The sequence below is a fragment of the Ovis canadensis genome, chromosome 4 (assembly GCF_042477335.2).
Source record: "Ovis canadensis isolate MfBH-ARS-UI-01 breed Bighorn chromosome 4, ARS-UI_OviCan_v2, whole genome shotgun sequence".
Classification (NCBI taxonomy): domain Eukaryota; kingdom Metazoa; phylum Chordata; class Mammalia; order Artiodactyla; family Bovidae; genus Ovis; species Ovis canadensis.
Genome location: NC_091248.1, coordinates 85,844,372 through 85,857,337, shown reverse-complemented (window position 1 = coordinate 85,857,337; position 12,966 = coordinate 85,844,372). Strand labels below are relative to the sequence as shown.

Genomic DNA, 12,966 nt, shown 5'->3' with positions numbered 1-12,966 from the left:
CTCATTGTGCGGGTCTGTGTGGAGCTTTAATCAGTAAATGCCTCCACTTTCTGTATTACATTAACATTGGCTCATGCATAATACTACCTGCTGCTGTTGTATTTCTCCATCTTAAAGATTTAGAGTGGGTTAACCAGGTCATTACATCTTAATTTAATAAGCATTACTGTAGAGTGATTGTGTATAGATATTTGTTAGCTGTCAGGGTGTGTTTTTTTTAACCTGTTGTGTGTGGGGGGGTAGGATTAGAAAGTGAACTGTTCAGGAATTCTCTGCACTAGTGGTGCAGAAGAGCAGATAACTAGTGCTGCTCTGGCATTAATCCCAGGAACCACTAGCAGTAGCGGGCCGCCGCCAATCTAACATGAGCACAGGTGCTTCATGACAAACATTACTAGCATGTTCAACTGCATAATGTTCTGGCACTGTATTTTGAATGATATTAATTTATTAAATAAATTGTATATATTCAAAAAAAAAAAAAGTGAAAGAGGAGAGTGAAAAAGTTGGCTTAAAGTTCAACATTCAGAAAACTAAGATCATGGCATCCGGTCCCATCACTTCATGGGAAATAGATGGGGAAACAGTGGAAACAGTGTCCGACTTTATTTTTGGGGGCTCCAAAATCACTGCAGATGGTGATTGCAGCCATGAAATTAAAAGATGATTACTCCTTGAAAGGAAAGTTATGACCAACCTAGGAAACATATTTAAAAGCAGAGACATTAGTTTGCCAACAAAGGTCAGTCTAGTCAAGGCTATGGTTTTTCCAGTGGTCATGTATGGATGTGAGAGTTAGACTGTGAAGAAAGCTGAGCGCCGAAGAATTAATGCTTCTGAACTGTGGTGTTGGAGAAGACTCTTGAGAGTCCCTTGGACTGCAAGGAGAGCCAACCAGTCCATTGTAAAGGAGATCAGTCCTGGGTATTCTTTGGAAGGACTGATGCTAAAGCTGAAACTCCAATACTTTGGCCACCTCACGTGAAGAGTTGACTCATTGGAAAAGACTCTGATGCTAGGAGGGATTGGGGGCAGGAGGAGAAGGGGACGACAGAGGATGAGATGGCTGGATGGCATCACTGACTCAATGGACATGAGTTTGGGTGAACTCCAGGAGTTGGTGATGGACAGGGAGGCCTGGCGTGCTGCAATTCATGGGGTCGCAAAGAGTCGACACGACTGAGCAACTGAACTGAACTGAAATCCTAATAGAGCAGAAAATGAACCAACTAAGAGTCCCTTCTCCAAGGACTTTCCCACATTCAGACAAGCACATAATACTTTCATCAAACACACTGGAAGAAAGAAACACAAAAAAGAAAGAAAACTCATTTACCTTTATGGGCAATATGACACAGATCCTCTTGCATTTTAGAAAACTCTGATGAGGTTTCAGAGCCATCAGAATAATTTTTCTCTTCTCCAAAATCTAGTGTAGACAAATTAGGATTGGAGGAATGCAGTCTTATTGGGCCAGAAAAAGGCTTAGGTACCTGAAGTGACACCAAAGGGGGATATTACTTTTTAGATGTGAGTTGCTTAGACTATTCACTTGTTTCTAAGATTGGAAAGTAGAGAAAAAGAACATTCTACAGAACATTTTTTTTTAATTGAGTGATAACTTTCAATAGGAAAACACTTGCCATGGCAACTTCCACTGGCTTCTTATGAAATACAATTGAGTGAGAAATCACATTTTTAATTGGAGATGATCATAACTTTAAAGCTATAGGTTTAAAATGACAGCTAAAGTGGCCAGGCTCTTTCTCATTTATATTCAATTCCTTCCTCCTTGCAATAATCACCCAGGATCTAGGTTGCTAATATTAATAGTTAATGGAGTAGGTTTAAAAATGTTTTCTTTATTACCACCTGGTGCTTCCACAAAACAAATCACTTTCTCAGATGTTTTGAACACAAATCTCTCTTTGCTTTGAAAGTATTTCAATTCAATCCATAAAGTGCTTTAAACCAGAGTTACATAAGAGTATAACAGTTTCTGTAAGTTCCTGATTTATTTTGACCCTAATAATGCTGAAATTTAATATATAATGACTGAGCTGCAAATCTTGGCTTAGCTGTGCATTTGAAAAGTCAGCAGTTAGTGTTATGCAGTGAACTTCTGATGGAAGGTGGGAAGGTTGGAGAGAAGAGACAGTCTATATGATGTCCTGCTCCCGAAGACTCTGGCCAGTGGGCTCGGAGGGATGGTGAGTCCACTGAGCCACAGAAAAGGTGGGACAGAGCACACAAGCACAGCAGCCAGAAATCAAGGTGCACACCCCAGTGGGGAAGAGAGCAGGCAGGCTAAGCAGTAAAGAAGGGAAAACCAAAACCCTAGAAATGACTGCAGTCGCTCCAACTGCATCCCATTTTTCCCTTACTCAATATGCATGACATGCTTATTTTAGTATTCAGAAAACCCAAGTGACTGAATTCCTGTCTCTGCACAGGGTATCTGAGAGTAACTACAACATAGTCACTTTTCTATGGACCCCAGCTTGTGTCCCTGAGGAAACCAGCCTGGAGGGGGAAGCAAGGGTTACCTGCAGCATTCCTTTAGCTTCTTTGCCAAGAGCTCTGGACCGCCACCTCCTGTGTGATCTTTTTTCCTTTTTGGGACTTTCAAAAGCTCCACCCTTTGTTTTAAAACAGGAAAGAGAGCACAGACAGTAAGATGCACCAAACCAATAGGGAAAGACACACACCAGAGTGACCAACTCCATCCCCTTGAATTTGGCTGAAGCAACCAGCCAGAAAAACTTCCCTGTTAGTGAAAGCCTGGGAGGAGAGAGGAAAGCCTAAGAGGTGCCAGCAGGCAAACAGAAATGGGCTCTGGCTGACCTGGATGGCATTGATAGCTGGTGCAGAATATGTCCGATGCAGGATGTCCATACTTTGCAGGAGCTGGCTCATCTCCAGCAGGTAGGAGTGACAGTGCGCCAGGTCTGCAGGGGGAAACAAGAGGAGAAATAGGAGCCACTCGTCTTGCGTTCAACCTTCACTGTACTAGTGCCAGCCATTTTTCTCATTTATCTATATTTGCTCTTACATATGTAAAGCTAGGAAATTTTACTTCCGTTTTTATAGGAGAGGCAGTAGACTTGTGGTTAAGGGCATAGATCTAGAGAACCAGGCTGCCTCCATCTGAATGTACTTAATGAACTGAACCGTGGCCAAATTACCCTTCTCTGGGTCTCAGTTTCCTCACAGGCTTCTCTGGTGGCACTAGTGCCAAAGGATCCACCTGCCAATGCAGGAGATGGGGGTTCAATACTTGGGTGGGGAAGACCCCCTGGAGTAGGAAATGGCAACTCACTCTGCTATTCTTGCCTGAAAAATCCCACAGACTGGCAGGCTACAGTCCATGAGGCGATCATGATATTCTGAGCTCACAGGACATTTGAGTCAAATAAGTTGATAAAGGCAGAGTGCTTTTATCGCTCATATTTATTGAGAACGCAACATTTTATGGCCCCAGATGTGATCCTATCTGCATTCAACAGAGAAAAATACAATTTTCAGGCATCGTTCTCTGATAGTGGTTCTTAATTGTGGCTACGTTTTAAAAATCAACTGGTGAGGTTCTTAAAATTACCTATGTCAAAGTCTCATCCCTGGTCAATTAAATTAGAATACTCCCAACCTCACTGGTGACTTCTTTTTTAGTTCCATAGGTGATTCTTAACTAAGGTTAAGAACACTGAGCTTCCGTATATCAAGAGTGGCTCCTTACCAGAATCAGTTTGGAAATTGTGAAAAACTAGTGATGCCAGGGCCCCACCCTGCACTAATTTAAAGGGATTCTCTGGGAGAGGGGCCTGAGCATGGGTATCCTGGCATTTTAAAAGCTCTCTTGTAATTCTAATGTGCAGCCAGGGTAGAGAACACCTGTTTGGCGAGGAATCTCCATTTGATTCACCCACTCACCTCTGGACAGTGATTTACAAGTTCTTGGATGCGCATCAGAATCATTTTTGGCACTTAAACCCTGGATTCTGTGATTTAGCAGTCTATGTGGAAATTGGGCATCGCTGCTTAAAGAACAGAAAAGGAAACCTACTCACACACACACCCAAGGGAAGACATAAAACTCTAAAAGAGAGTGTCTTTTGTTTATCATGAGTGCAGATCTTCATAAGCAAAATCTGACAGGGAACACAGACCAGTCTAGAGAGAGAATATAAATTCACCTGGAGTATAAACGAAATCAGGAAAATCTAAGAGCAGAGGTTTTCAACAGAAAGAAGCAGAGGTTTTGAGTCACTCTACCTTTGGAGCATTTTTCCATGTCCTCTGAAGACTGTAACCATAATGGAACTCGAGTCTCACCACCACAAGAAAATGATAAATTGCTTCCGGTTTGAAACGAATTCTGCTTTGATATACTGCTACGCTGTTCCACAGATGACAAAAGCACATTATAAATGAAAACAGAGCCTGGTGGGAACACTTTAGGGGAAAGGATAATAAAGTGGGCCAGTTGCTAATGGAAGCCGTCTGCCCATGAGGAAGAAGCTTCCAGCAAAGCACTTCATCAGAGACCCTGAGAGCTCCAGCTGTCACCCATGTGGCCACACCGTGCTACAGGCCCCTGAATTCTCCTCCTGCCAAATGATAACCATATGAAAAGATGACACAAATGTTGGGAAAGATTGTGTGGTTCTGTATGACTATAAATGTATCTCCTGCAGTTTACAGCCAGAAAGCAAACTAAAGTCAAAGTGATCAAGGGAGGGTTAGGATGTTAAATCCCTCTGTACATGCTCTTCTTCAGTTATGATCGTTGCATTAATAGATGCTCCTCTGGCCCTGGCTCTGACTGAGGGGACACCCAGACAAATAAAATCCTAGATCAAACTCATTCTGTTCCTCCCTGTAAGCCTCTTCTTCCTCAGACACTGCCCTCAAGAGCAGACTCCCCGCCACAAAGCCACCTATTTCCCTTAGATTCATTATGGGCAAATCATTACCTTCCTACTTGAAACGGTGTCCATGACCCCAGGACCAGAGTCTGTGACTGCAGATCCTGGGAAAAAATGATTAACTTCGTGCGGAAACATGGCGATTTCATTCTGACGGTACATTCTGTGGTGGCGGAGTTTGGATACCCACTCATCAAAGATGTCCTCTGACTTTACCTAGATTGTGTGGGGTCGAAAGGACACAAGAGTATCACTCATCTAAGAAACAGTCATCCCATTGAGGTCATTCCTGGCACCTCTTCACGCTGACACATGTAGAAGTGTGGAAGTACCGATTTGTTTACTTCGTTACATTCGTCTAGTCTATGGAACAAGTCTATGGAGTAGGAGATGGAAAGCAAGAATGGTCTTCATAAACTCCATATTTAAGCATTCTATGAAAGAGCCAACTGTTATGCTATTATTATGTCTTACATTAAGCCACAAACAAGTTGAAATTTATATTTATCCATCTCTTACAAGAAGAAAAAAGAATTAGAAAAAAGGATATTTATCCATCTCTTAAAGCAGTTCCAAGTTCTCCTGTCCCCATTTCTCATATCCCCACTGAAAACATTACACCATTTTTTATTAATAAAAAACCTCTTTTCTAATTCAGACTTTTCAGATCAATCTTCTCTGAACTGGAGAGAATGAATAAATTCTTTTGAAATATTTAACCTTGTTCATCTTCTCTGATAACGAAATGCTACTGAGGAATAGATGTTAATGAATGTGAAGGTTATTTACAAGAACATTTCTCCCACTCTTAGAAAACAAAAATGGGATAAAGTATTATCAGTGATTTCCAGGATTTTTCAAACACACAAACACAAACTTTTAGCCATTCTCTCCATGATTGACTATCAATGTATAATTTCTATGAAGAGTAATGTTTGTATGCAGTAACTATTATAAAATACATCAAATGTGCATAAAAGTACTAAAAAGAATATATGAAGCACCTATGCACCATAAATATCTCTTAATAGTCAATACTTCTATGTATGTATGATGGTGCATTAATACTTTCAAAATGAAAAGTGACAGACATCTATATATGAGAAAACAGAGACTCATGAAAAGGCAATATAAATGACTCTAAAAGAATACTCAGTAGGTTAACTTCCAAGAAGAAAAATCCAGGTCAATTCAGTTAAAATCTTTACTAAAGCTGTTACTGAGAGCAAGGATGTGGAAATAAATGTCAGAAACATCCTTCATTTAGGAAGTGTTTGGTCGACATCTGTATTTGTTGTGTTGGTTACAAATACACACAAGACATGAAACCCCACCAGGTTCTACTGGACATGCCATTTACAGGTAGAAGCAACACAGACTCACATCTATTTGTCTCCTTTAAATTATGTTCTTGAAATGTACTTCATTTCCCAGACCTTGCTACTGGGCATTTTATAGGAATCCTGTGTCATTCTTTGTACTAGTCTACTATCAGAGGCCATTAAAAATCAGTGACCAGAGCATTCCTCTTGACCCATTTTTTAACTGGGTTAAACGAGGCAGAAGAACAAAAGCACTTTCTTAAATAACTGACCAGGGTTCTGCGTTAGCCCCTTAGGCAGTCACAGGACTGCGAGTGCACAGCTACGCGACTCTCTGCTGCCCAGACCCCCTTCTGTGATAAAGGGAGAGACTGGGACTGGATGGCTCACATTAGAAACTGTCCGACTCTGAGACCATCAGCCAGGACGTCAGACGAGTCCACACACCCGCTCTCACAGGCACAACTGATGGTCAGAGTGGACAGGAAACACAAACAGAACTGGAAGTGAATCAACACAGAGAAATATTAACCAGCGTTTATCATGATATTAGCATTTGATGTATGTTGAGGCATTCTAGTTCTTTAAAAATTAGGAATTAATCATTGCTTTTACTTTGTTAACTAGAATAGAGAAATTATTTGAGAGGAGGTTTACCACTGAAGTGGTAAACCGTCAAAGATTTTTTTAAAAATCTTTTTTAAAAAAAGATTACAGGTCTCTCCCTCCTTTGATTCACATTAGTTATTCTTAGTCAAGGGTATTGTGACCAGCCCAGGGGATGTTTGATGACATCTGTAGACATATGGGGGTTGTGATAATTAGAAGAGGGCTGTTACTGACATCTACTGGGGGTAGGCCAGGGCATCCTACAATGCACAAGACAGGCCCCCATGGCAAAGAAGTTTCCAGCCCACCCTCCAGATGTGCTGAAGGTGAGAAACCCTGCTCTAAACAATTATTACACCCATAAGCACAGGGGCTTAGGCTTAAAAAACAATATAGATTTGACTGTCCTGGGCAGTCCCTCAACTATATGTATGTGCTAAACATGTATTTGCCCAAGTACCACAGACATGTCATGGGGAGGACAGGGATACACTAAGATGTGAAGATCTCAATCTCATGCTTTTATTTTCCTAACTCTCAGCCCCCATTCCCAATATTCCAAGTAATTTGTCCAAGTAAGAAAGGACTCCTACGTTTTCTAAATTAATTTCTAATCCTCGGGTAACATCTAATAATTATATATAATAAATGAACCTATTGAGCTTACAGTGGGTCAGGAATTACATCAAGTTTTCTACATTCAGCTCCACAAGATGAGCAAAGTAGTTCCCATTGTGGGGGCGGGAAGTGGTGAGAAAACTAAGACTTTCAGAGATTCAATAATTTGTCAAAGGCTGAGAGCAAGTAAGTAGTCAGGTGCTTAAGATCTGAACCAGATCTGGATCTCCAAAGCTCTTGCTTCATGATTTTAATTATCTATACAATCTGCAGCAGAAGGGGCAGAAGAATGGAGTGAAACACTCCATTTCAGAGACACTATTTAGAGACCTGTCCTTTAGGGGAAAATTTTTTAACATCACTGTGGTATGAGAATTTTAATCCCTGTAAAGTTAGTTGGCGTTGTAAGCCAGAGCTTCACAGACTAAAGATCATATTATATTTCAGGAAACATATTTTATTCTATGGCAAATGGCTCTTCACTAAAGATGGTACTGCCTGGGAGTAGAGCGCGTTTGTATTTGAAAACATGAAGTTTTTTTTTTGGTTACTGATGTCACAGTCACAATGGAGGCCAGATATGAGGGAGAAGAGACAAGGATGTTGAATTTATTTTATTGGGTCCCAGTGTGAGAGACTCTCCTGCACAATGAAGAACTGTCTCATCCAGATAGCAATAGCATCCTTAGAAATACTTTCCTAATGAAGATCTTCTACACATTGGCTGGATGTTCTGAAATTCACCAGGCATCACCAGTGGTACTGTAACTGACGATTCCTTTGCAACATGAAGGATCTGTGCAAAGGGAGATAGCGCCTGGGCAGCAGTCTCACCTTCAGATGGTAAATGTGCTCCTCGGTATCCAGGTCTATGCACTTGGATGACTTCTTCACAGACATCACCGAGAGCCCGACGTCAATGCAGCCATGCAGCTTCTCTCTCTCTATCTGCAGGGGCACGCAGGGGCCCCCATGAGAACCGCAGTGTTAAAAACCACCCGAACATCCTTGACACTCCTTTCCCTCTCCCTCCCCTTCCACACCCACTAATAGTAAACACAACAGCCACATTTCTCCAGCACTTAGTGTGAGCCAGCGCTGAGCTGAGTGCTGTGTATGCGTCATCCTGCTTAACCTAAAGGGAAGACCGGATTGCAGAGGATTAAGTAACAAGCAGAAGGTGAGGAAAGCGGACTGACTCCCACAGCAGTGAATTCACCTGTTAATGGCACTGCTTCCTGCAGGATTTCTGGGGTCTAAATTCATTTGGAAGTGATTTTAGAAGAGGAGTAACTTCGTTTTCTACCTCTGTGACTCTATTTCTGTTTTGTATTAGTTTCATCTGTACTCATTTTTTAGATTCCACATATAAGCAATATAATACGATCATGATATTTGTCTTTGTCTATCTGACTTACTTCACTCAGTATGACCATCTCTAGGTTCATTCATTGGCTGCAAATGGCATTATTCCTTTCTTTTTCATGGCTGAGTAATATGGTTACAAGGGGGAAGTGCGGGGGGATGGGAAATTGGGAGGTTGGGACTGACATATACACTATATATAAATAACTAGAAAGAACCTACTGTACAGCCAGGGAACTCAATACTCTGTAATGACCTATGTGGGAATAGAATCTAAAACAGTATGGGTGCATGTCTAACTGATTCACTGTGCTGTACAGCAGAAACACGGCATTATAAATCGACTATACTCCAATAAAAATTAATTAAACAAAAAATGTTTTAAGCTGAGTAAAACATAAAAATTAAAAGAGGAGTAAGGAAGCTAAGACAGGCCACTGTGGGTCAGGCACTATGGCACATTTCTGCAGGTACCCCTACAGGGTGAGCACCGTGAAAGAGGAAGGCAGGAGCAGAGAAGCGCTGGGTGAGAGAGGGACTCTCGTGCAGGCAGGACCAGCAGTTATCCTGAGCCCCGGTGGGCCGCTTGCCTGGTGTCCACACAGGGGAATCTCCTGTCACCTTCACCAAGGACTTTCCCCACTAAACCCCTCAGTCCCCATAATAGTGGGAGGACACGTCCTGTGTTTTGTTCCTGTTACCTCAATGGGAAGAGGTCTGTCCCCACTCAGAGCACCCCACAGTGCAACCCTAAGACCACAACCCAGAGCTGGATGCCCAGTAGACTATTGAGAGGGGCCCTCACACCTCCACTTGGTGGGTGAACTGAGCCCACGCAGAACCTAGAGAGGAGACAGAAGGGAACAGGCACCTCTGTTCCCTGAGAGAGAAACACCACCACCCTCATGGTTTCCAGCTAGGGAAACGCAGTCCCAAATGGACAGTCTCATCCTACAACCACTGTGTGCATGCTCAGCTGCTCAGTTGGGTCTGACTCTGCAGCCCCATGGACTGTAGCCCTCCAGGCTTCTCTGTCCATGAGGATTCTCCAGGCAAGAATGCTGGAGTGAGCTGCCATTTCCTCCTCCAGGGATGTTCCTGACCCAGGGATAGAACCTGGGTCTCCAGCACTGTGGGCAGATTCTTTACCGATTGAGCCACTATATTGTTGTGCAGTTGCCCAGTCGCATCCGACTCTTTGCGACACCAGTGGTTAGATGCCATGGAGTAGGTGGCAATGCCTTAATCATATGCATGTTGTCAGGCTCAAGAGCCTCTTCCATCCTCATCAAGGGAAGTGCTAACCTTCTCTCCTTTCATACAACATGACTAGCCCTGGAGAATTCTTCAATAGCATGCTGGATTAAGACCACTTACGTCAGTTTGGTTCTTGGCATATTTCAAGATTCCTTTGTCCAGATAGAAGAATCTCTGTGGGGAACAAAGTAGAATTCATTAAAATATTCTATTTAAATGTCTTTCTCTTGGTCTCCTTGCTTAGCCTCAAATTAAATATACACACCTAAGAACAGGGCCTGAGTAGGGAAAGTGGGTGCAAACAAAGGTGAGTCCCAAGCCAGTTCTTACCTTATGCCACCCTTTCAAGGGCCATTTTCTCTTTTTCAGCAAAAATCCTTTCTGTATTGGTGGCTCTTGGGTGTAATTCATCTCTCCCCTCAGTCCTTCTACCACTTCCCAGCTGTCCTGTTCCAATGAAAGAGTTCGGGCTCAATGATTATCTTTAAATGAGTATCAGGCTCAATATATACATATATATCCAATAGAAACATTAAGAAGCACTTGATCCCATTTGTAAATCCATCTAAGATGATGAGATTGGCTGGGTGTGCTGGGGAAAAGAAATCCAGGCTTAATTTATGTACAGTTCTTAGACTTTATAGATTTAATGCTACAATTTAGTGGCATCAAATTTGTCTGTTTTTCAGGAGCTCTCTCTCAGCAAAGAATGTCTCTTCCTCTTCTGGTGCTTGAACCTTGACAACCACAGCTAAAGGTAAGGATTTTGCTGTAAATTCTATTTTTGTTCCCTTGACATCATCAGCTATTTTCACTCACTACTAGACCAGTCTAAATTTGAACCCAAAGCTATAGACATCAAGATGAAAACTGGGCAGGAGGGATGGGGTGGCTGAGAAAATTGGCCCCAAAGCATGAGACTGTGTCGTGTTGGTAAACATGACGAGTTGTTTGAAATAATGATTTGGGCACACTATCCCCAAATTCTAGGTATTTAAATTGTTGGAAATCTAGAAGCACCAAAAAGGTGGTTCTGCAACACATATTTGCATCCTCTTTTCCCAGAAATTTTCTCTTCTTTTGTTTAAAAAACTTGGGGTGGGGGCAGTGTGGAGGATGGTACAATTTTTGCTCTACTAAGCTGTTTGCAATTTGGGGGGATAAATAGTTATTATAATAAATCTGTCACTGTCAGCTGTTTAGGTTATTTCAACTAATTGGCTAAAAAAAATTTTTTTAAGGAATACTAAAGAAAAACACTAAAAGTTCTAAAAAGTTATTTTCAAAGGCTTGAAAATGCACATATTCATTGCAAAATTATCCCAAGGTAGACCAAAATTGGCAACACTTCAGTGGTTTTTAAATTTTTTATTGTTATTATCTTTTGTTGCGATATAACATATGCACAAATCTTAAGACCACAATTTGAAGAATTTATAAACCTATACCTACCATCCAGATCAAAGAGAAAACATTTCTAACACAGGATATTTTAATTTTGACAAACATGCCTTTCCCCTCTCAGGTTTACTGAGCTATTACTGACCTATAATATATGAAGCTTTAAGATGTACAATAAGGTGATTTGATACACTTCTATTCCCTCACATAATTACTGTTTGTGTGTGTGTGTGTGGTGATAACATTTAAGATCTACTCTCTTAATAACTTTCAAGTATATGGTACTGTTAATTATAGTCACCAAGCTATACATTGGCTCCTCAGAGCATATTCATCTTATGGCTAGGAATTTGTACCATTAACCAATATCTCCCCATTCCCTCCGCCCTCCACCCCACCCTGACAGCCACCATTCTACTCTCTCCTTCTATGAGCTCCACATCTTTAGATTCTGAATATAAGTGAAAACATGCAGTATTTGTCTTTCTCTGATTTATTTCCCTTAGTATAATGCCCTCAAGCTCCATTCATGTTGTCATGAAAGGCAGGCCTTTTTAATGGCTGAATAACATCCCATTGTATGTGTATGTATGTACATATATGGAATATATGGATGCTAACATTTCCATGGGATACATATACATCTCACATTTTCTTTATCCACTCACTCATCCAGTGAGCACTTAGATTGTTTCCATGCCATGTCTATTGTAAATAATGCTGCAATAAAAACTGGGGCACAGATAGCTCTTCAAGAGACAAATGTGTCATCTGGCCAAATTTCATGTTGAATAACTTGCTCTTAGTCAAATCTCCAGCCCACAGGAAAGTGGTACAGACAGAGGCCAGAGGGGTTGAGAGATGGACCTTAATAACCTGGGAGCAGAAGCAATTGGACCCAAGTCCTAGGAGAAAGACGGGGAGGGCGTGGAACCACAGGCAGTCCTGGGTGCTCCGGCTCAGTTTCTGTGTTGTCCTCAAGTTCAATACACGAAAAACCCCTGGTGGCCAGAACACTTTCCTATTTTAGTGGCTGAACTCCCTTTGTATAACCGTCCCCAAAGATCTGCCTTATGTCTGATTGCATTTTACTATGAATAAGGCTAAAGCTACACCTCAGAATTTTGAAACATAGCATTGGTATTCCAGTATCTGGAGTTGTAAAAGTTGAATTCTTCAACAGAAAAAGCAAAACTTAGACTCAACTCTTAAATTAGTGGACTTTTTCAGAAAGGTAGCAATTTCAAATGAGATTCTTTATAGCAATTATTACTAATTAGTTCAAGTCACTTAAATTTTTAAAAAGTCATTCATACTTACATTCAGACAATCAATAGAGGAGAATGCATAATATTAAGTAATGAGAAGCCACACACACACAAATATTCTGCTCACATTTATTTCAGCTCAAAAAACCAGTCCTCAAAAAGTGTCTTGCACGTCAAGATTTTAATGAATCTTCAAAATCA

General features: G+C 41.3%; 1 protein-coding gene and 1 non-coding gene across 4 annotated transcripts in view; both read right to left on the bottom strand.

Annotated features, from left to right (window-relative positions):
- Positions 1 to 12,966, bottom strand: part of OSBPL3 (oxysterol binding protein like 3) — a 195,945-nt gene that overhangs the window by 68,991 nt on the left and 113,988 nt on the right. For 2 of the 3 annotated variants that reach the window (XM_069588163.1, XM_069588162.1), the window contains 8 exons: positions 10,427 to 10,543; positions 10,217 to 10,270; positions 8,309 to 8,422; positions 4,974 to 5,141; positions 4,273 to 4,396; positions 2,845 to 2,948; positions 2,547 to 2,639; positions 1,337 to 1,493 (listed from right to left, as the gene is read on the bottom strand). In XM_069588163.1, coding sequence (XP_069444264.1) covers positions 1,337 to 1,493; positions 2,547 to 2,639; positions 2,845 to 2,948; positions 4,273 to 4,396; positions 4,974 to 5,141; positions 8,309 to 8,422; positions 10,217 to 10,270; positions 10,427 to 10,543 — 931 coding nt within the window. The remainder of the gene's footprint in view (positions 1 to 1,336; positions 1,494 to 2,546; positions 2,640 to 2,844; positions 2,949 to 4,272; positions 4,397 to 4,973; positions 5,142 to 8,308; positions 8,423 to 10,216; positions 10,271 to 10,426; positions 10,544 to 12,966) is intronic. The other variant, XM_069588164.1, reaches the window with a different exon arrangement.
- On the bottom strand, positions 10,041 to 10,166 carry LOC138439899 (U6atac minor spliceosomal RNA). Its single transcript, XR_011256842.1, has one exon. It is a non-coding gene; the product is annotated as a U6atac minor spliceosomal RNA (small nuclear RNA).